This window comes from Pogoniulus pusillus, chromosome 6 (assembly GCF_015220805.1).
Source record: "Pogoniulus pusillus isolate bPogPus1 chromosome 6, bPogPus1.pri, whole genome shotgun sequence".
Lineage (NCBI taxonomy): Eukaryota > Metazoa > Chordata > Aves > Piciformes > Lybiidae > Pogoniulus > Pogoniulus pusillus.
In genome coordinates this window covers 37180638-37204143 of record NC_087269.1, presented here as the reverse complement: position 1 = coordinate 37204143, position 23506 = coordinate 37180638, and the positions used below count along the sequence as shown (strand labels likewise).

Here is a 23506-nt window from a genome sequence, read left to right as displayed (position 1 = left end):
AAATATTGATCCAAAGAGGAGGCTAAAACCTGGCAGCTGTGCAAATCCTAAAACCCACAGATCTGGCAGCTGCCACCCTCATGACCCTTCACTGTGGTTACACTTCAAGAAATTGTGTTCCAGCTTTCCCTTATGGATGTCTACAACTCCAAGTTAAAGACAGAGTAAAAACACCTGTATCTTAAAATATCCCAGTGAAGTCACCAGAAAGATAAACTGAGTTTTCTTCAGTATTTAGGAGGTGTCTTGGTTACTTTGGGGATTCTGGTGTAGGGCTATTTTCCACTGCCCTGCACCTGCCTTCATTCTTTGATACCAAAACCCTCTTTAGTTTTAATTATCTTTTAAAATTTCTACCTTTTGCCCAATATAACATCACAAAAACCATCTCGAGGCTGATGTGGACTTTATGCTTCCTCAGATACATTGCTTTAACATGGAGATGATATTTGTTTGACGCTTCTCCCTCAGGCAAAACAGGGTTGCCATTCCTGGGTGTCCCATGGATGTGTATTTACCACATGCCTGTACTCTGAGTCCTGGGTTTCTAGATAACATGCTTTTGATACATACTGTGATATGATTTGTTGGTAGTTCCCTATACTTGATTATTCATTAATATTAAGTAAGATCAGACAAGCTCCTGAGGCACCATAGGCAAGAACACCAGGGCAGATGCCTGCCAATTCCCATCTGATGGGGCCCATCAAAAATAAAATCCTCAAGACAAAGAAAGTTATTCACAAGATAAAAACTTGGCTGGACTGAAACCAGGTTGGCATGAGACATCCTTAACATCTTACAGAACAAAACAAAACAAAACAAAACAACACAACAAAAGAAGACAAAAGCAAAACAGGGCTCATGGCGTGGGAGAGCAGCTGTCTGTGGTACCCCTGGTCTTCACTTGAGTTATAAACTCTCCCAGGTTTGCGAGATTTGTATCTTCTGCCTCAGACTAAGCACTTTGGAAAAGCTTTCCATCCAGCCTGTGACCACTACTGTGGCTGCAATCTGATTGAACTCATTGGCCTCTATGGCTAATGGGAGCTTGTACCCTATGGTGGTCTTTCACATGTCTACACACTGACTCTCAAGTCTTTTTGTGCATTTGCAGCTAATCCAGCAAATAGGTTGGACATGAGAATGAAGGTCTTTACAATGAGGGTAGTGAAGCACTGTAAAAGGTTACCCAGAGATGTGGTGAAAGCCTCACCCCTGGAGACATTCAACGTGAAATTTGATGGGGCCCTGAGCAATCTGATCTACTTAAAGACATCCCTGCTGACTGCAGGGAGGTTGGACTAGATGGCCTTGAAAGGCCCCTGACAACTCAACTCATTCTATGATTCAGTGATTTACAGGAGGAATAAAGCACTCTTTAAACTGACCCCAGACACTCACAGATTGCTGATGACCTGGCATACTGGCAGAGGCAGACTTCTGAGACTGGCAACAACAACTTCACTTAGGATCATGGAGTAGATCACTTGAAGGAGGAAGAAAAAATACCCATTGGAGAGATGCAGAAATATAAGGTGACATTTGGACCTGAATTTCACTACTCTGAATCTGGGAGATGCTATTTAGATTCAGACCAAAACCAACACACCAGAATCCCAACCACTTTCCCACAGGATTAATTAAGGGATCCTCCTCCCAGCCCCCATTCAGAAAATCAAGCTGGAAACTAAGTAGTAGCAGCTGTTTACCCCATTAAAGCCATGCAGTACCTAAGGACAGACTCCTAGAGTTTCCCATAATTTCAAGCAAGATAAACAGATTTGTTACAAAGCCTGAGCCTCTCCAGTTTTACTGACAGAGACAGAAAGTGGCAGAGAATGGGAACTGCTGAATCCAGCCTCTGATCAGCAATTACCCACTTCAAGAGGAGCAAACCTCTGGGCAGCTGTGTCCTCCCCATTGATTTGGGGAAAACCTTCTCACATGAATTAGCCAGCACTGTGATTTTAATGCTTGGGTATGCCCTTGACAAAGGAGCCCTCACAAGGCTCTGCACAGCCTGTGAGGGCTCCAGAGGGCTGTAGATAGATTGTGTGTGCCCTCCCATGGGAACTAGTATTTGGGACTGCCCACAGTTCACTTCTGGACAAAGTTTAATCAGCACAGTGGTGTTGGGTTGATGGTTGGATTTGATCCAACCTTGATAATTCAATGATTCAGCCCAGAAGGCCAGTCACATCCTGATCTGTGTCAAAAGCAGCACAGCCAGCAGATCAAGAGAAATTCTGCCACTCTGCTCTTGTGAGACCTCACCTGGAGTACTGTGTCCAACTCTGGACATGGACCTGATGAACAGGGTCTAAAGGAGTGCCACAGAAATGATTGAAGCATCTCTCCTGCAGGGACAAGCTGAAAGATCTGGGGATATTCAGCCTGGAGAAAAGAAGACTCCAGGGAGATCTTATATTGGCCCTCCAGTGGCTGAAGAGGGCCTGCAAGAAGGCAGGGAGGGACTGTTTTACAAAGGCCTGTGGCATTAGGACAAGGGGACCAAGGTTTTAAATAGAGAAGGGTAAATTCAGATTGGACATTAGGAAGAAGGTCTTTACTATGAGGGTGGTGGAACACTGGAAGAGGTGGCCCAGGGAGGTGGTGGAGGTCCCATCCCTGAAGACATTAAAGGTCAGGCTTGATGCGGGCTCTGGTCTACCTGATCTAGCTGGGAATGTCCCTGTTTACTGCAGGGATGTTGGATTAGATGGCCTCTAGAGGCCCCTTCCAACCCAAACCATTATATTATATGATTCTACAATTCTATGATTCTGTGATTTGAGAAGCTTCCCGGATGTCACCCTGCAACAGGTTCCCTCCTTTTGGCTTGAACTTGCTTACACAAAGAGCAAACAAGTCTTTTTTCAAGCACAGGAGACACATGGGGCCTGTGCATGGATGCTGTGGAGCATCTCACTTTCCTTATGCACCATGGACTGGGTGCTCCCCCAGGAAGCAATGTCCACCTTGGCCAGCAAAGCAGTGATTTATGCTGGTGAATAGAGGCAAGACTGGAATCAGGTCTTTTCTGCTGGAAAGGTATCACATAAAATCAGGGGGCTACTCACATCATCAGCCCATCTCCCTAATTAAAAGCTGCAAGACTCCAGCTTGGTCCAAGCAAGCAAGCAAGCAATCCTCTTGACTCAATGTGCCTGCAAGAGATGTTTGCAGAACACGTCTGACACTGCCCAAAGCTTTTTTGTTTCCCCACCTCCTTTCCCTGAGCATAAAAAGCTGCAATTGAAAAGTGCTGGTCCTCGGAGGGAGCACTGTTTTTTATCAGATGGTAACGATGAGTACATCATGAAATCATTTAATAGTTCTCATTAAATGCATTGCTGGAGAGCAGGCCTGATTTATGAAGGGTATGCTGGGGGTATAAATAAGCTGCACTTTGCTTGTAACACAGCTGGGCAAGAAAATTAATGTTTTGTTTTCCATAACCTTTGTGCTCTCCCTTCCTCTGCTACTATGGCAGAGCTCAAGGCATGTAACCTGATCGCTCTCGGGAAGAGGACACACAGCCAGATGCCTCAGAGGGGCTCACCCCAGCAGGGGAAAGGCAGAATCCCCAAGCAGCCCTGCACTCCTGTTTTCCCAAAACCACCATCCTTATCCTTACACATGGATACATCTCCTGTTTATTTCCATCCAACCCTCAAAGAGCTTGCACACAGACCTGCCTCTTTTGCATTCCTGCTGGAAGTGCTGCTGGAACAGTGTACCGTGGTGAGTTCAGGTCCAGGAAACACCGTTATATTTAGCCTAACTTTCCATCTTTAAAAGCCCAGCATTCCTTTTTCTTCTGAGCCCAGGGAATAGGACAAAAGCCACTCAAATGACATGAACATCCATCTTTAGCACAGAGGAAATTCAAGGCCACTGCAAAGCAGGCTAGTGGCCAGTGACACTTTCAAGTGCTTCTATTAACCACAGCACCTAATCCTAAGCGAATGTTTCATAAGCTGCATGGATTTTTCCCAGAAAGACTCTTTAGTCCCAGCACAAGGTGTACACTGCACCTACAGGTTAGACAGATGTTGAGAAGGCTTAGGAGAGAGTTGATCTATCCAAGGACAGAGAGAAGGGCTTTGCAATCATATGGCTCACATCTGGAATCTGCAAGCACGACAATTTTATAACCCTCTCCTTACAGTCCTGAAGCAATGCAACAGTCTCCTTCCCTTCACAGCCTAAGCAATGTTTCATTGCTGCTGCAGGGACAGGGCTGCAAGAAACATCCTCATGTATCTGACACTTTCATGTGACCCACATCATGCTGTAAAAAAAAAGTAGTGGGAAGCTTGCAGAGCCCACGAAGCGCATATGACCACTTGTATTTCACAGGCATTAAAACATGAAGTCCTAAAATCAAAAACCAAAACCCACTTTCAATTTACTGCTGCTCAAAGCAAGTCCCTTTATACCTCGTTCAGAGACCATTCTGCTTGCTTTTATGGCATGTATGAGCCTTTCTTCATAAAACCCACTTTCTAGTGACTTTATATACTTCTTTTCTGGTTGAAACCAAGAAGGCCTCTTACTCAAGCCACCATTTTTCACGTGTACATAATACACGAGGCTGTAAAATCACTGCAAGGAAAGATTCTCAGGCAGGAAGACTCAAAGCACTGTGATAGCCAAGAACAAAACAATGTAAAAATCACCTCCAAGCAGAGCCGGAAACGTGGAAAAAACGAATGTCTTTTAAAACTAATGTTATTGCATTTCCACAGATGTAACCCCAACATGGTCACGGCTATGTGTATATTCCAGGCACTAACTCTGTGCATGGACCCACAATCTGCCTAAATCCAGACCTCAGCTATCATCAACATTAGTTTAGCCACATACTTGGCCAAGAAATTAAGAGCGCTTCCTTGGGAGGCAACACAGATTTTGGCAACTGCTGCTGAGTTTTCAACGTTTGAAAGTAATTGCTAATGCACGAAGAAGCTGGAATCCAGGAGAATTTTCCCCAGGTTGGAAAGCAGCGCTGCTCTCCATTCCAGCAGCTCTTAGAAAGTCAGTCTCAGTCTAACATGCCCTGCACAGATGTCAGCACCATCCCCAAAACACAGATACACGCAGATACAGATACGCATTAGCATTTCAGTTACTCATTCAGAATGAATGGCTGTTTCTCTGTAGATGGAGAAAATTCATCTTCAATTATCTTCCTTTAAAATAACACACAAAGCAGGGAGAGAATTTATTTCACAAGTTAAAATTTACTGGACTGATTTATAGGGTGTATTTATTCATAAGACTTTTTTTTTTCCTAGGCCTGGTGATGTATTAAGATGAATCTGACCTAGACTCTGGTTCTCCTTTCCTACTAGTTCCTGTCTTGATAATTAAGAGGGACTTAATTATTTCTTGGAACTTAGTTATGCAAAAATACATCCATTATGCAAAGGTCATTAACTCCAGGGTTTCCACTGAGCCACGGTGACTCCACGGTTGTGAGCTGATGCAGCTTCAAATCTTGTTTTTCCTGGTGTGAACCAGTGTTTGATTTTATTGCTGTTTGATTTTTTAAGAGAGGCTGGGAAGAAACATAGGCCACGAAGAACTGACTCCTGCCTCTCACACTTCCTTGTGTGTGACCCCAGTTATATCACTTTGCCTTTCCATGTATTGGCTTCCCCAGCTGAACCATTACTATAACCAGCTATTTTGTATAAGCACTTTGAAACTTCCTTATGAGAAAGCCAGATAGAGAAGAGTGAGGTGTTTCAGTCTCTTCAAGATTAACTGGAGCTAAGATTAAGAGTGATGGATGAATCTGTGGCCAGCCCCTAAAGAAGAGGCTGGATCAGTACCAAACTGTTTGGGATGATGCCCTGGTTAGCTGAAAGTCATGAATAGGTTTGGGCATTGCCTTCAAGAACAGCAGAGCTCTGCCTTTTCTGTTGCAGGGCCTATTTGTAAACCAGATTTCTCTCTTGCCATTCCCCCTCCTCAATACAGATTTTGTGCTCTTCAAGCCCAGAGCATGTCTTACCTACCTTTTTCATAGAATCACAGAATCAACCAGGTTGGAAGAGACCTCCAAGATCAGCCAGTCCAACCTAGCACCCAGCCCTAACCAATCAACTAGACCATGGCACTAAGTGCCTCAGCCAGGCTTTTCTTGAAGACCCCCAGGGACGGTGCCTCCACCACCTCCCTGGGCAGCCCATTCCAATGCCAATCACTCTCTCTGTGAAGAACTTCTTCCTAATATCCAGCCTATACCTACCCTGGCACAACTTGAGACTGTGTCTCCTTGTTCTATTGCTGGGTACCTGGGAGAAGAGGCCAACCCCCACCTGGCTACAATGCCCCTTCAGGTAGTTGTAGACAGTAATAAGATCACCCCTGAGCTTCCTCTTCTCCAGGCTGCACACCCCCAGCTCCCTCAGCCTCTCCTCATAGGGTTTGTGTTCCAGGCCCCTCAGCAGCTTTGTTGTCCTTCTCTGGACACGTTCCAGCACCTCAACATCCTTCTTGAATTGAGGGGCCCAGAACTGGACACAGCACTCAAGGTGTGGCCTGACCAGTGCTGAGTACAGGGGAAGAATAACCTCCCTTGTCCTACTGGCCACACTGTTCCTGATCCAGGCCAGGATGCCATTGGCTCTCTTGGCCACCTGGGCACACTGCTGGCTCATCTTCAGCTTACTATCTATCAGTATCCCCAGGTCGCTTTCCTCCTGGCTGCTCTCAGACACTCTGTCCCCAGCCTATAGCGCTGCTTGGGGTTGTTGTGGCCAAAGTGCAGAACCCTGCACTTGGCCTTGTTAAATCTCATCCCATTGGCCTCTGCCCACCCATCCAGCCTGTCCAGGTCCCTCTGCAGGGCTCTCCTACCTTCCAACAGATAAACATCTGCTCCTAGCTTGGTGTCATCTGGTTTTGGTAGGAACCTAGAGGAATTACTAAAAGGCAATGAAATAATCCTGCAAGTGACAAGACCAGCAACTGGAGGAAGAGCGAGATAGCAGGAGGAAGTTACTTGTGAATCAGCAGTGAGCTCTTTAGGGCAGGTGCCCATCTGTGGGCCACAGCAATTTCAGCGATGAAACTGTCCATAAATTATGGGTCAAATTCTGGTCTCTACCACCTGTAAGCAGCTTCCTTTATCTTGAGTGGAAACCAGTCCCACACAGCTAGGAGCAAGATTTGTCTCTCCCTGTGTAATATTTGTACATAAACAAACGAGAGAGGAACACACCTCTTAGATACTCATCATGGAAGGGATCTTGGCCTTTCTTAGATATGCATCATAGAAGAGGTTTTGGCCTTTCTTAGGTATCCATCACAGAAATTATCTTGGCCCTTCTAACACCCATGCCAAGAACGTGACTGATAAAAACCCCTAGAGATGATTTCAGCCTCTCGATTGGATTCCTTCCAGCACAAATTTGGAACTTTGGGTTGTTTCCACAAAGTTTCTACTAAATGTATACAAGAAAGCAATGGCTGTGCTTTCCTTCCAGTACACCAAGTCTTGGGTCTGCAAAGCCATATCCTATGCATTGACTGCATGGCTCCATGTAGAAGTTGTGTCAGTCTCATGGCAGTGGAATAGAAAACTAAGATTTGTGTTTGGCACCCACATTTAATGGTATCTTTGTGACCCTGCACAAACCAATTAGTCTGTACTGCAATTTCAACATGTACAAAGCAGAGCAAAAGTACCCAGCCTTCAAACAGTGTAGGCCTGGGCATGAAAAGCACTGTGCTGACAAAAGCATGTTCTGAGCATCACCTAAGCCTCATTCAAGCCCCTTTTACTCACCCAGATATTATACATGTACTCTCAAGGGTCCAGCATGCTCAGAGAAGTTGTGGAATCTCCATCTCTAGGATCAGGCAAAACCTGCCTGGACACTGTCCTGTGCAACCTACTCTAGGTGTACCTGTTGTGGCAGGAGGCTTGGACTGGATGATCTCCAAAGGTCACTTCCAACCCCTGTCATTCCATGTTTCTGTGATTCTGTGAGATGTCTGAAGCCATTAAGATTACAATTACACACAAACTGCTCCCCTTCCTTCTGGCTCACCAACTCCCACACAAACCCCTGGACCATCAACAAATTGGTTAGTTGATCCTGGGCAGGGTGATAGGAGCAGCTTACTCCTGAGAGCAAGTATTTGAAGTCATTGCTCCCAAGGAATGGAGCTGCTGCCAGGAATGAAAGGTAGCTGGGCTGGCCGTTCCTTGCTTACTGTAAATATTTCACAGCCAGTAATTACAACCTCTTTCACTCCTCCACTCTGGAAAAAACTTGTTGTTCCTAAGGCAATCAAGCTGCTAGTGACTTTATCCAAGACCTCCAGCTTCCCAGTGGAGTCCTGCAGATCCTCCTCCAGGCTCCAAAGAACCAGGAGTAACAGTCTGACTGTTAGTCCTGAAGGAATTGGAGGCTTTGGCTGACAAGAGATGTCCAACTCATTCTCAGACCAAGCCTCTTCTCACCCCAGCAAGTGAATCACAATAAGCAGCCACCTCATGAAGAGTTAAAATGAAAAGTTCTGCTAACACTTAAGCCTTACAAATATTTTCAGTTAAAATAAATTATTCAGGAGATGTCATCCTCCCATCAGCACCATCTGAGCTACATTTTTAATAGTTCTGCAAGCTGAACACATTCTGTCAGGCTATCAGTGATAGCAGGGCCGCGAGACGAAGAAGGGGGAAATGCAAGCCCACTGCAGAACATGAGAGACTGAGCTGCTTTCTCTTCACTGGCCGGGAAACACTTGCTGCCCAGGGCAGAGAGATCACTGCTGTTGTTATGTTGTAGAGGAGACCAAACAGAAATAGCATGTTCTTTCAGAAACCACAGGAGCCTCTTTTTTTTCTCCTTCAAAACCACAGAAAAGTCACCCACTACCTTCCAGTGTCTTAGGTCTCATTTATTGTGAATGAAGCCGACTGTGACTCTACCAGAGCTTTCCAAACCTAAGCAGCAATCAGCATCTGCCTTCAGGACTGTACAGACAAGACTTCTGCTCCATGCCTTCAGGAATAAAACGATGGAGCATTTATCTTTGTTCTGGATAATCACCTACCTGTCCACTGACCCACACACTCACCTCTTTGTCCAAATCACAAACCACATATCAGAAACAAAGCTAACCAAACACATTTACAAGCAACTAGATCTGAGGAAAACATATAGGAGAATGTTGCCTTAGTTCAACATCTGTGACTCCCAAATGTCTGTTTGCCTGCATCATGGATAATAATCATGATTATACTCCAGAACTTGATGGTGAAATGCACTTGCACTTGTAAACGCAGCGCCTGCTTGGAGAGGTATGCAACATGGGATGAGACTGCTTCAAGTCCATGGATTCACTTGTGATTCATGGTCAAACCACTTCATCTATCAGTCCAGATGGAGAACAAGAGTAAAGCATCCCTGAAGGAGAAAATTAATGATCTTTCTTTCTAACTCTGCAAGGCTTCTACACACCCTGGTCATGTACACCTGGACAAACTCTCCTCCCTTCTGTTCCTGTTTCTGTCCCAGGATGTGGAGGAGAGGAAGAGGACCACACTTCCCACAGGGAAGCTGTCTGGGGCAAGATTAACCCCAAGAGAAGAGCCTCTCATCCTACCAGTCGAGAGAGTCCAGCTGTTGTGGAATGACTTGCACAGCAGAGGCTACAAAGATGCTGAGGGGACTGGAGCATATCTCTTATGAGGAAAGGCTGAGGGACCTGGGGCTGCTTATCTTGAAGAAGACAAGACTGAGAGGACATCTTACCGATACTGATCAATATCTAAAGAGCAAGTGGGCCTAGACTCTTTTCAGTGGTAGCCAACAACAGGACAAAGGGCAATGACCAAAAATGGGAAGCCAGGAGGGACATTTGAACATAACAAAAAACTTCTTCGCTGTGAGGGTGCCAGAGACTTGGAGCAGACTGCCCAGAGAAGTTGTGGAGTTTCTCTCCTTCTCTGTAGAGATTTTAAACCTGCCTGGTCACTGTGATCCTAGGCAACCTGCTTCAGGTGACCCTGCTTTAGTAGGGAGGTTGGACTGGATAATCTCTAGAGGTCAATTCCAATCCCTACCCATTCTGTGATTCTGTGACTCCAGGTTTTCATGCTTCTTGATTACGAGCAGGAAAAACAATTTTGCTCCCAGTGTTTTCTGTCTGCAGTTTGAACTGTTTTAGCTGAGTGAGGAGACACAAGAAGTAACTGCAAGGCTCCTGAAAATCAAAGAATAGGAAAGAGATGGGGATATGTGAGATCCTCAGCCTACTCCAGCAACATCAGTGTCAGACTTGCAAAGTGACACACTAAAACCCAGCTCTGGAGGAGCAAACACCGCCTGCGTCTTCTCTCACCTCAGAAATGGGAACACAAGGGTAGCTACAGCTCAGTGGGTCTGTTTTGCTCTCAGTCATTAACTCAATAAGGTTAATTGAGGGTGTTTTTCTACCAGGTGGTTCTCCTAAGACAGAGTTGGAATTAAGAGATGGCAGTTCAGGCCCAAAAGGCTGCATATGGAGTTCATGACTCAGGTAAAGATGAGCACAAAGCATGAAGGTGCTTGGATGCCCACAAACACTCTCACTATTCACCCTGGCATCACCCTGAGACTTGAAAGAATTCTGCAAAGCAGAAAAATGCTGTGGCCAGTTCTGAATGGGCTCAATGAATAGCTAGCAAAGCAAAGTCATACATGCTTGGGCTGGAATGAAGAACATTCAAAGACAAATATGCAAAGGAACACTTGCCGAGTCAAGTCCCATGGGAAGCAGCAGAAGGGATGCTTGCCAGCACCGTGACTTCTGGGAGTTGAGTGTGTGCCTAAAAGATAACTGAACGATGGCACCAACCTCAGGGAACACAATAAGGGCACCAAAATGGACAACTCAATCACAGAATCCTAGAAACACAGAGTGCATCAGGTTGGAAGAGACCCTCAAAGGCCATCTTGGCTAACCCCCCTGCAATGAGCAGGACACCTCCAACTAGCTGAGGTTGCTTAATGCCTCATGAATTTTGATCTCAAATGTCTCCAGGGATGAGGCCTCCATCACAGCTCTGGGCAACCTGTTCCGGTCTGGCCCCATTCTCTAGACACTGGATCTTTAGATATTGATCACCATAGATAAGATGTCCTCTCAGTCTTGTCTTCTTCAAGATAAAGCAGCCCCAGGTCTCTCAGTCTTTCCTCATAAGAGACATGCTCCAGTCCCCTCACCGTCTTTGTAGCCTCTGCTGTGCAAGTCATTCCACAACAGCTGGACTCTCTCGACTGGTAGGATGAGAGGCTCTTCTCTTGGGGTTAATCTTGCCCCAGACAGCTTCCCTGTGGGAAGTGTGGTCCTCTTCCTCACCTCCACATCCTGGGACAGAAACAGGAACAGGAGGGAGGAGAGTTTGTCCAGGTGTACATGACCAGAGTGTGTAGAAGCTCTGCAGAATCAGAAAGAAAGATCATGAAAGACCTGAGCTACAGGCTCAGAGATGACAATGTTCTCTACCACGTGAAAAAGGAAATAGCAGCACTGTGCAATGAAACGAGAACTCCATCACCTTCTCCATTTTGATTCATGTCTGCTCCCTCGGGTGTACAATAGTTCACTCCACTCACCTATGGCAGACAGGTTTTGGCTGTCATGGCTTTGTATCTCCTGTACTTGGCTGCAAGCAGGACAAGCTGGCCCTGTGGTCAGCATCAGCACAGTTTGTAAAGGACAATCAGCATCCGGGAGAGAGGCCTTCCAACAGCAATCAATCTTCTGGATTGGACAGCAGAGGATACAAGTGTAGGCTGAAAGTCAGCTATTGTGTGGGTGCACCTACAGGGTGGGGGGGGCACTTGGTGGAATAAGAGTAACAAGGAAAACAGGAAGCCTGAGCCTCTTTGCCCAAGGACAGTGATTGTAATAGTGCCTATCTTTATAGCATACAATGGACATTCCTGCAAGTCTGTCACGTGCCATGAGAAGGAACATCTGGAGAAATGTCGTTCTCTGGATGCCTTGGGAGAGTGAGGAACCCCCATTCCATCAAGTGGGAAGGGAGCAGAGCAGCAGGATGGAGAGGCAGAGAAGTGGTGAGGATAGGAGGGAGTGGGGAGAGCCAGCTGCTGTTCGAGGTAACATGGAGGTCACTTCCCTTCCACACCTCTCACTTGCCCCATGACAAAATCAAATGCTCTCTGACGTCGGCAAATAACCACTGATTTTTGGTGGTGGATGCCTCATCCCTGGAAACATTCCAAATGAGGTTGGATGGGGTTCTGAGCAACCTCATCTAGTTGAAGATGTCCTTGCACACTGCAAGGAGGGTGGATCTCATTGCTATCTACAACTACCTGAAGGGAGGTTGTAGCCAGGTGGGGTTGGTCTCTTCTCCCAGGCAACCAGCAATAGAACAAGGGGACACAGTCTCAAGTTGTGCCGGAGGAAGCATAGGCTGGATGTTAGGAGGAAGTTCTTCACAGAGAGAGTGATTGGCATTGGAATGGGCTGCCCAGGGAGGTGGTGGAGTCACCATCCCTGGAGGTGTTCAAGAAAAGACTGGCTGAGGCACTTAGTGCCATGGTCTAGTTAACTGGCTAGGGCTGGGTGCTAGGTTGGACTGGATGAGCTTGGAGGTCTCTTCCAACCTGGTTGATTCTATGATTCTAATAGATGACCTTTAAAGGCCCCTTCCAACCCAAACCATTCTATGATTCTGTGACTTTTTTGCAGAAGTACTGAGTGGTGAATCAGTACCAAGATCTACCATGAAGAATTCATTCTGTGCAGGCCCTGGTACTGGCTACCTTTATGGTATCTCCAGCAGCAGGAGTTGTGCTGTTATAAAAGAGGTTTTTTACCCAGGATAAAACTAGGCCCCTGCCATGCTGATCTCCTCAGGGAAAGCAAATTGCTGGGCACTTTCCAGAAAACTGTTCCTTCGCCTTGTCATATTACCACCCATCCCCTCCAGTGGCCCCGCTCCTTCCCTAGGAGGCTGAAGACAGTCCTAGATATTTCCAGTCCTGGTCTGTGTTAGCTTGGGCACTGAAGGAAAAAAATAAACCTGACCATAGTGCAAGAGCCAGAGCTCCAAATATGTAGTGACCTTGTGAATACTGAAGGCAGGCCCAGCCCAGAGCAATCTGGTTTATGTGGAGACACCCTGGCAGTGGCCGCATTAAGAATCCATGGCCTCTAATGTGGAACATGTGTTTGGGGAGAATAATAAAGCACCTGAGCAGGAAAGTTGGGGCTGTTCAGCCTCTCCCCCTCCCTCTTTTGGCAGCCTCCAAATTGCTTTCTGGTGTGTGACTCTGAGGGTGAGAACATAATTGAACAGGTAGGCTCAGAGGTGTAGGGGGGATCCACCTATCCCCAGAAAGCACACACTGGAAAGAAAAAGGATGGGTGGGAAAGTGACCAATGGCAATGAAAGCACAGGAGGACTGTGAAACATCACCAAAGCTGGGACCAGCTTTAAGCTGGTGCCTGATCTGGCTTAGCCCCTGTTTTGATTTAAACCCCTAAAAGTGATCACTGCTAACCCCATGGGTACTCTCTCAGGGCAGCTTTTGTGGACTATATGAAACCACATGTAACATATTAGGAGACTGGAACAGCTCTCTTATGAAGAAAGACTGAGAGAATTGTGTCTTTTTACTCTTGGAAAGAGAAGACTAAGGAAAGGAGGGATCTCATAAATAAATAGATAAGAGCAGATTTGGATCAGATGTTAGAACCAGTTCTTTACTACGAGAGTGGTGGAACACTGGAACAAGTTGGGGCCCCATTCCTGGAGATACTCAAAGTGAGGCTCAACACAGCTTTGGGCAACCTGGTCAGGCTGATTGCAGGGGGGGGGTTGGACTAGATGAGCTTCAGAGGTTCCTTCCAACCCAGACCATTCTATGATTCTGCAAAATACTTATAAATATTTAAAGGGTGGGTGTCATGAGGATGGGCCCAGAGACAGGACAAGGGTTAATGGACATGAGTTTCATCTAAACATGAGGAACTTCTTTAATTTAAGGGTGACACAGCACTAGAAAAGGCTGCTCAGAGGTGTTGAAGTCTCCATTTCTGGAGACATTCAAAACCTGCCTGGACATCTTTCTCAGTGACCTTCTGCAGGTGAAGCTGCACTGGCAGGGGTGTTGAACTCGATAACCTACAGAGATCCTTCCAATCCCTACCATTCTTAGATTCTGTGATATGATCATATAATATCACACATTAAACAATTCACTTTAAGCACCAGATGATGACTCCAGCAATGGCTGGGAGGATCTCCAGTGAAGAGAGCTCCCTGTGCTCTGCCTGGGTACAGCTAGGCCTGTTCCTTGATCCCAGGAGATTTTGGGGTAAAGAAAGCCTGGCTGTACCTTGCTCCTGCTCCTTCCCAGGAAGATAACCTTGTGCAAAGCCCTTGTGCTGGGGAGCAGGAAAAGCCATGCTCCACTTTAGGTGCCTGTCCAGCGTGTGAGGTTGCCATCATGGGAAGAGTCAAAGTGACCACAGGCCTATGCTTGTTTACCCTGCACATTAGAGAGGGATGGTTTGCTGTGAACACTCTGACCAGTATCTCTCAGCTGCCATCTTAATCAAGATGAAGTGATCAGCTAAATTTTGCTCTCTTCCAAACATTTTGCCACCATGTGAAAACGTTTCCTCTGTCACAAACAAATTGGCCTTTACATCATCTAGTCATGCATTTTAAAGGGACTTGAAAACAGAAAATCCCACTAACAAGAAGGGCCAAGACCAATAACCTGGCTTTAATTAGAAGTTTTCCAGTGAGTGCCTCACAGGAGAAGGACAAAGCAGCAACAGAAGTATCCTCTCTTTGGGTTTAAAAGCATCACCCCATGTCCTGCCACAACAGGCCCTGCTAAAAAGCCTGTCCCCATTTTTCTTATTGTCCCCTTTAAGTGTGGAAAGACCACAACAGGGTCTTCCTGGAACATTCTTTTCTCTAGGCTGAAAGACCCCAACTTTGATCTCAGCCTGGCCTCACAACAGAAGTGTTCCAGCCCTTTCATCACTGTCGTGGCCTCCTCTGCCTCTCACTTCAGCAGGTCCATGTCTCTCCTGTGCTGAGGACGTCAGAGCTGGTCCCAGCACTGTAGGAGTGTTCTCAGCAGGGTGGAGCAGAAGGGCAGAATCCCCTCCCTCCACCTGCTGCCCACACTGCTGGGGATCAGCTCAGGCTTCTGAGCTGCAAGCGCACATTGCTGGCTTATGTCCAGCTTCTCATCCACCAGCACCCCCAAGTCCTTCTCCACGGATCTGCTCTCCATCACATCACCCCCTAGATGTCAGAGCAGCAAACCTAGACATCTCCCTGTTCTGCAGGGGCATGGCTGGACAGAGAGGTGTCACCATGGCAGGAGAGGCTGCTGGACTCCTCAGACCTGCTGTTCGACTGGTAAAAGAGCAAACCCTGCAGCCCCCCAGCGCCCATTGCAAACCCTGCAGCTCCCCAGCGCCCATCCCAAACCCTGCAGCCCCCCAGCGCCCATCCCAAACCCTGCAGCCCCCCAGCGCCCATCCCAAACCCTGCAGCCCCCCAGCGCCCATCCCTCCCAGCAAGCGTCAGGAAATGCTTTAACAGGCTGAGCGGCACAGTCTGTGCCTCACCCACAGGCACTTGAATATTTATGTAGGTGAAAACTGCTTCACTTCTGAAACACATCCACCTTGGGCGAGGGGTGGCAGGCAGCCACCCGACACCGTGCACAGCTCCGCATACAAACAGGCTGGAGCCATTCAGTCTGGACTACACCAGAGCTCTCTGGGATTGAACTCCCCAGGCTAGAGATGACAGACGCTTGCAGACCCACAAACAAATGACCACAACACCACAGCTCTGAGGGGCCAGCTTCTGCTGGTTTGTCCTCTTTTCCCTAAAAAGTCTCTTGTTCTCATCCATGGGGTGACTCATGGAGGAGGAGGAGATGTCTTAGGAAGACAGAAAGCAGAACACACAGGTCCAAGCTTTTAAAAGCTCTTTCTCTTGGCTATTCTGCCCATCGCAAAAGCCCTAGAATTTCTCCAAAGCAAGGACAACAGACAGGCCTGGACTTTCTTTCCAAGCTTCCTCTGAAATCACACTTGGCAGAGCAGCCCCAGCCTGCTGAAAGAGCATGGGAACGTGCGTGGCAAGAGCTGCTCTCAGGTTGGAGCTCTCCGGGTTTTTCTAAGCCATCTGGGCTCTGATTTATCTTGCAGAATAAGGCCTCCTAAGTCCTAAACGAAAAGTCAGCTCCTAACCCAAGAGTTCAGCTGAGGGTCAATGGCAGAGGAGCAGCTGAAGAACTCACTCGTTACATCCTCCAGGTTAACGGCAGCAGGGATAGGCCTTTACCACTGCAAAAGCAAACTTACCTGATCCTTTCCTGCTCCCCAGACCCCCCAACTCCACTGTCTCATCTGGCTGGAAAATTTATAGTACTATTTCCCATCTGCTAGAAAAGGAGTGAGAGACGTAGTGCAGGCAGAGCTCAGGCAACTAATGAGTTTCCCAGTGCTGGGTTATACAACCCTTCTTCTGGCCAGCAGAGAAAGGCAGTGCCCTCCATCCATCCCTGAACCTAAGTCCCACCTGGATTAAGTTTCTCACCACCAGAGAATCATAGAAATGTTTTAGTTGGAAGACACCTTTAAGATCACCCAGCTCAGTACTGCTAGGTCACCAGCAAACCATGTCCCTCAGCACCACATCTACACACCTTTTAAATCTCTCCAGGGATGGGGACTCCACCACTTTCCTGGCAGTGTGTTCCAGGGCTTTCTCACCCTTTTAGCTAAGATATTTTTCCTAATATGCAACCTCAACCTCCCCCGGTACAAGTTGAGGCCATTGCCTCTTGTCCTATCACTTGTTACCACCTCACTCCAACCTCCTTTCAGGTAGCTGTAGAGAGCAAGAAGGAGGCTCAGCCTCCTTTTCTCCAAGCTAAACAAATGAAAGCCATGAGTAAATTAAAAACACCACCCCTACCACCATGCCCAAGTAGCAATGGTCTTAGGCACAACGACCCCAGTGCAAACAGCACCTGCGGCTTCTCCTTTATGTAGGCTTTGTGAGGTGCATGGGCACGGCTCACTCTCCTTTCTGCATGAGGACTCAGAGAGGTCCTTGAAGAAGCATTAACTTTTGACCACAACTCACCAGCTGGTGTGAATTCTTGCTTGCACCATGTAAACTATGAAGACATGGTCACAGAGTGGAGGAGCATGGCATGTTCAGCGACAAGTCTTTTCAGAGGAAACCTCAAAAGTCTCGTTGCAGAGCACTGCTTCCTTCCACTCCAGTCTGCACAAACCATCTATGAATCACAAAGTGACATCTGGCTCTGATTAATAGGTTCAGACTTGGCATTAGGAAGAAATTCTTTACAGTGGGGTGGTGAGACACTGGAACAGCTTGCTCATGGAAGTCATTCATGCCCCTTCCCAAGAATTGTTCAAGGCCAGGTTGGATGAGGCTTTGAGCAACCTAGTCTAGTGGAAGGTGTCCCTACCTATGGCAGAGGGTGAGTGGAATTACATGATCTTTAAGGTCCCTTCAAACCCAAATCATTCTATGATTCTATGTGTGGCACTGAGCCTCCCACCTCCCCGCTTAAATTAGGAAGTATGCTGATAAAACCTGATCTGAAGAACTATGGTTCAAATTGGACTAAATTAAGTTGTATTTAGGCCAGAAGAGCAGTTATTTGAGGGAGACTGCCATGTAGCAGAGCAGGTTCAGATAGCACTGCAGGCCAAGACAATCCCACCATGGAGGGCTAAAAGCTTTCAGTGCCAGGTAGGATCATGGATATAATTATGCTCTGCCAAGGGTGGCTGTAATCCAGGTGACAGCCGTTACCCAGCGCTGCCTCTGGGAACGCTAAAATAAACCTTTGCGCTCTTTCTTTCAAGATCTGAGAGAGTTTTACAAACATTAGGGAACTAAATCTCTTGGCACTCCCAGGCTGCGATTTAACCGGCTGGGATCTCCACTGGGGCAGCTTTCAAAGTCCCAGCCACTCTTTCATTTTTACTGAAAGGGAAACTGAGGCCCCCAAGGAGTTGAGTCAATGTTTCCTGATTTGAATGCCTCATGGAAAGCAACTAACTCATCCACGTGATAGAATCGTTTACAATTTTTACAACTCTTCTTTTTTTCCTTTCTTTTTTTTATCAGATTAGAAGTATTGCAAGTTTGATCCCCCTCCAGACAGCTTGGTTCTGTTTCAGCACTTGGATTTTTCCCACAAAAAACACCACCAGTATGCAGCAAAGAGTTCAACCGGACTCCTGCACGGGTTTATACACACAGAGAGCCTTGAGAACGGCCACACCAAATCATTATTTCCTACAAAACTGAAAATTCCCTTTGAATGTTAAAGCTGTTGTATAAAATATATACTTACTGCTGCATAATTAAAAAAGCCTCTGCAACTTTAATGCATATTGCCCTTGATCATGTGGAAGCAAGGAAGAACAAAATCATTAGGAGGTGAATTATTCTAGTAGCCTATTATCACAGTGTAATCTTATTAAAGAAAATTCATGCTGGTAGAGCCTCTTATCTTCTCTACTTACAGAAGAGCCATGTGGTGTATTTCTGAGTGCACAGAGATAATAAAATTACAGTGAATTATGCAGACTGCATATGTAAAAGGGAGGATAATTCTGTCCCTTCGAGGAGGGACGCCGGCTCTTCTCAGGGAGGCAAGCCCAGCGCTACTTCGTTACTAAGCATAAAGAGGCTATTCATTATTATCTGCAGACAAGCAATTTTGGAGAAGATCTCCAAGGGGCTGCCAGTGCAAAAAGGCACAGCTTGCTGCCATGGCTCAGCCAACAGCCAGTGCTGCTCGCTGCCTTCAATGGCTCCCATCAGATTGCTTGGAGCGGGTGTCTGGACCTGCGCAAGCAACATGTGGAGCATGGAGTCATCAACTCTGGGGTAGTGCTGGTGCATCCTCCGATGTAGCAACACTCATGCTGTTGTCCCCCTGATGATCTCATCCCCACACAGCCAGTCCCAAGCCACTGCAATATTTTGGTGAGCTCCCTCTCTGTGAACATCCCTGCAAGGATCCTACTTGGCTGACAGTACTAACTGAATTCAGAGATGTTGTCAACTTGCACTAATTGGCAGGAAGGATGGAATCACAGAATTGTTTTGGTTGGAAAAGTCCTTTAAAAATCATCAAGTCCAGCTATTAACCCAGCATTGCCAGGTCACCCCTACACTACATCCCTCAGCACCACATCTACATGGCTTTTGAATCCCTCCAGGGATGGGAACTGCAACATTTCCCTGGGCAGCCTGTTCCAGGGCTTGACAATCCTGTTGAGGAAGAAATTTTTCCTAATACACAACCTAAACACCCCCTGGTGAAAATTGAGGCCTTTTCCTTTTATCCTATTGCTTAATACTTGGAAGAAGAGACTGACACCCACCTCACTACAACCTCTTTTCAGGTGATTGCAGAGAGTGAGATCCCCCCTGAAACTTCATATTTCTCCAGGCTAAACAACCACAGTTCCCTCAGTTGCTCCTCATAAGACTCTTTAGTGCTCTAGATCCTTTACCAGATTGGTCACTCAAGGACCTCAATGTTCTTGTAGTGAGGGGCCCAAAACTGAACACAGTATTCAAGGTGTGCCCTCACCAGTGGGATGATCCTTGCCTAGTCCTGCTGGCACTACAGTTTCTGATCCAAGTCTCAGTGCTGTTGGCCTTCTTGGCCAGCTGGGCACATTGCTGTGTGGCTCATGCTCAGCCACCTACTGACCAGCTCTCCTAGGTCCTTCTCCATTGGGCAACTTTTCAGCCACTCTTCTCCAGGCTTGTATCATTTATGAGATTATTGTGACCCAAGTACAGGACCCAGCACTTGGCCTTGCTGAATCTCATACCACTGGCCTCAGCTCATTAATCCTCATGGTCTGGACCAACTCACCACGATGCTCACACAGCCCTATCCAGCTCAGCCAGCTGTTTGGTGAGCAGATGAGTCATACCACAAAGCCCTCTGGGTTTTGGTGTCTCTGGGCTGTCCCTCCTAACCAACCTCTGTAAAGGGAGTTTAGCTGGCCAGGACTTCAGGACACACAATATAAAGCTTGTAACCTGATTTAAACATCAGCAGCATGAGGTAGAAAGGCTTCACTTCCCTCATCACCTGCTGTGAAGGACAGACAAGCAATTAAAAGTTTTCTGTAAATGTTAATTACAGTGGACTTACTTAGCTAATGACCAATTGATCTTTTGATTGTACTAAGTTTAAGTGTAATGAACTTAACTGAAGTATGGATTACAATCTTGTTCTAATTAAAACTAAAACGTGTAACACCTATTAGCCATCAGAAAGAGTTGCAATGGCTGTTTGGGGTCAAACTGTTGGAATATGAATGTGTTGTCTAAAGCCTGCAGCTCCTAATGAGACTCTTCATCTAAGTAGAATTTGTGTTGCTTCAAACGATGCGCTCAGACAAGATTTTGTTGTGCACTCAGAAATAGCTGGAATACAGATCTGGACCCATGCTACACCTCTTCTGTTTTCCAGCTATAAATCCTGACTTTCTCAACCTCCTCTGCTCCAGCAGCATGAGAAAGAGACGAGGAAAACTTGAATTTCTGAACAAGTAAGAGATGCACCATTTCCTATCCTGCTCTTGGGCGCCAAATGTAGAGTGAGGAGGTCAGAATTATCTTGCAATGGATTGACAGAGAGCAAACAACACATATTGCTACCAGCAGCCACGGGGAAAAGGTGCTTAGGTCAGAAGTGAGATGAGAAGGGCTTGCAGTTCTTGTCTGTGCCGTGCTACAGCTCCACCTCTCGCTTTTGCAGCCCTAGGAGGGACTGACCTACTTTAATTCAACTTCTTAAATGCCAAATGAAGAGGAGATTTGAAACAGGACATTCTCTCTGGAAAGCACTGGACTTAATTTCTTCCACTCTTTTGGCAGCACCTGTTTCTGCACTTCTTTAAGATGAAACACATAATCCTTTCTTCTATTCTGGAGGCTGCCTAAGGCAGGAGAAACCCATTTGCCTCTAGTCAGCTCCTACTAAGAAGTGACACGTTTGCAAAGTCAAAAAGTCACTGCTACTGAGGCTCTCCAACCACTAAAAATACATTTTAAAGTAACTGTGATGCCTTTTCTCACATCCATGAGTGTTGCCAGTCTTCAGGAACTCTTCCTGCAAGGGCTTTGTTTCTAAATAAAGAGCTGGACATGATGCCTCATGGGTCCCTTCCAACTTGAAATACTGTATGATTCCATGATTCTAAACTACCTGGAGATGTCTGGAAGGGCACAGGAGAAATGTAGACTTCTCTCCAAAGAGGAGAAAGGTCTCAAAACCACTGGGCACACTTCTCCAGTTAAACCACTGATAGAGTGGTGCATCACTTATGTAAATTCAGTGCCAGAGATTGATTTAGAGGAACAATCCAGCTGGTGTCACTGCTCCATGTGCTCCCAGCATTGTCAGGCCAGACGTGCTGCTGGACACTGAGCTGCTTGCTCCAGCAGAATCATGCCAGGCCAGACCACAGCTGACGGAAGGAATTAGCTCTCTAACCTGGCTCCCCCCAGATAGACAGATGAAGCTGAAGGGAGAACTGGAAATGTGCAGCTCGCTTCTGGTCTCCTGGCCATGAGGAGTGGTGGAGAGACTCTGTAAAAGCAGCAATTGCTCAAAGGCAGAGCTGGGGAGGAAAGCATGTAGGCTCAGGAAGAGCTTGTGGTTATGAGTCAAAGTGTCACAAAGCAGAATGTGAGGTGACATTTAAACCAGTTTGAACTACAGGCTTCCTGCCATCAAAATATTTCATCTGGGTCACACTTAAAGTAAACCATGCTCAGCACAGCCACACAGCAACATCTCACCTCCAATGCACAATGGAGATGTGCAACTTGCTGCAACAGGCCTGATGGTGCAAACCCTTCTTGTGTTGGTGCCACAGCACCTACATCACCACACCCACAACTATGTCCATAAGTCTTCCCTCAGACTGTGATGCAGCAGCTTAATAATATTTTTATGACCTCTCTGGTGACGTCTCTCAACCCAAATCACTGCCTCAGTGGGGGTCTGGAATCAGCAGAGTCCTTTTCAATCCCCACTGTTACTACTCTGTGGCTGCTGAGCCCTGTCATGGCAGTGTCACGACAGTTGTGAGGTTTTCAACTTCAAGATAATCTAATTTTAGACAGCCTTAACTGGCTCTGTGTGTTAAACCAGTTAGTAAGTGGTGTTTAGCCAGTATGTCAAGGGAGGAGACTTGACTCTAGAAACTGGAAGCTGATTTGGAAGTTGATTGGAAGTGGTAGCAACTCAGCAGTAGTGGTGGGATTCTGAGCTCCAGGCAAGTGGTTGGACTTGATGATCTCAAGAGTCTCTTCCAATCACAACAGTTCTATCACTCTATGATTTAAAAGTCCTGCTTGCCTGATGTACAGCAAGGCTGAAAAGGCTTCATCCCAGTGAGAGATGCAAACACTTGCATCACAACCATCACATCTGAGAACAAAGATACCCAACCGATCAAGGAGAGTGGAGACAGCACCAGGGGGAATACTGTAGGGACTAAACCTAATCAGGTGCCTATTAGGTTGCCAGGAGCTGGAGGGACAGACGATGCTGTAAGGTGAACACATTAGCATGAGATAACATCTCTCATGCTGGCAGCCCCAGAAAGGAGCGAGCCTGAAGCCAGAAGTAGCCATGTTCAAACAACCAAACACCTGACAAATTCTGTGTGACATAAAGGCGAGGTTAAGGAGATGATTCAATCTAATTCAAGGACAAAGACAAGACTTCAGCACAACAACACTCCCAAACAGAAGTGCCCAGCACCTGTCAGGAAGAATAGACAAAAAAATCATCTTCTTCATCAGAGAGGCAGAGGTCTGTAATGTCCCAGGCAGAGGTTTCCTCCATACTAGTGCTTCAACTTTGAAAGGCAGTCACCAGGAGTGAAAGAAGAGGTATGGTGGGGAGAAAGCTAGTTACAGAATGGACATCTCAGGTCAGCCTGGAAACACTATCACAGCAGAGATGAGAGGAAGGCTGTGAGTGAGGGTACAAAGCTGTGACAGCTCTGCCTTGCCATGAAGACAACAAACACACCAAAGACTTGAAGCGAGAAAAAGCTGCTGGGAGTTTCTACCCAGCATCCAGCACTGCTGCCACTGAAACCAGCCAAACCCCAACGAGGCAGCCTCAAAGCCAGAGGGTACACTGAGTCTGCATTCAGGCATCTGCTTATTGGTGTACAAAAAGCTGGACATGAACTGGCACCATACACTTCCAGCCCAGACCCAACCGTGTCCCAGGCTGATTCTCAGCAACATGGGCAGCAGATGGAGGGAGGGGATTCTGGCCCTCTGATCTGCTGAGACTCCATCAGCAGTACTGGGGCCAGCTCTGGAGTCCTCAGCACAGGAGAGACATGGGTCTGTTGCAGTAGGGCTAGAGGAGGCCACGGC

The 23506-nt window shown here is 46.8% G+C and overlaps 1 protein-coding gene across 3 annotated transcripts in view; it reads right to left on the bottom strand.

The window, feature by feature from the left end:
• LHPP (phospholysine phosphohistidine inorganic pyrophosphate phosphatase) overlaps window positions 1-23506 on the bottom strand; it is a 110219-nt gene that overhangs the window by 20675 nt on the left and 66038 nt on the right. The window contains exon 7 of one of the 3 annotated variants that reach the window (XM_064145283.1): window positions 1426-1489. The exons of 1 other annotated variant lie outside the window; for it this stretch is intronic. In XM_064145283.1, the coding sequence (XP_064001353.1) occupies window positions 1465-1489 (25 nt within the window). In that variant the 3' untranslated portion in view covers window positions 1426-1464. Of the gene's footprint in view, window positions 1-1425; window positions 1490-17260; window positions 17331-23506 lie in introns of those variants that run through there. One more of the 3 variants, XM_064145282.1, reaches the window with a different exon arrangement.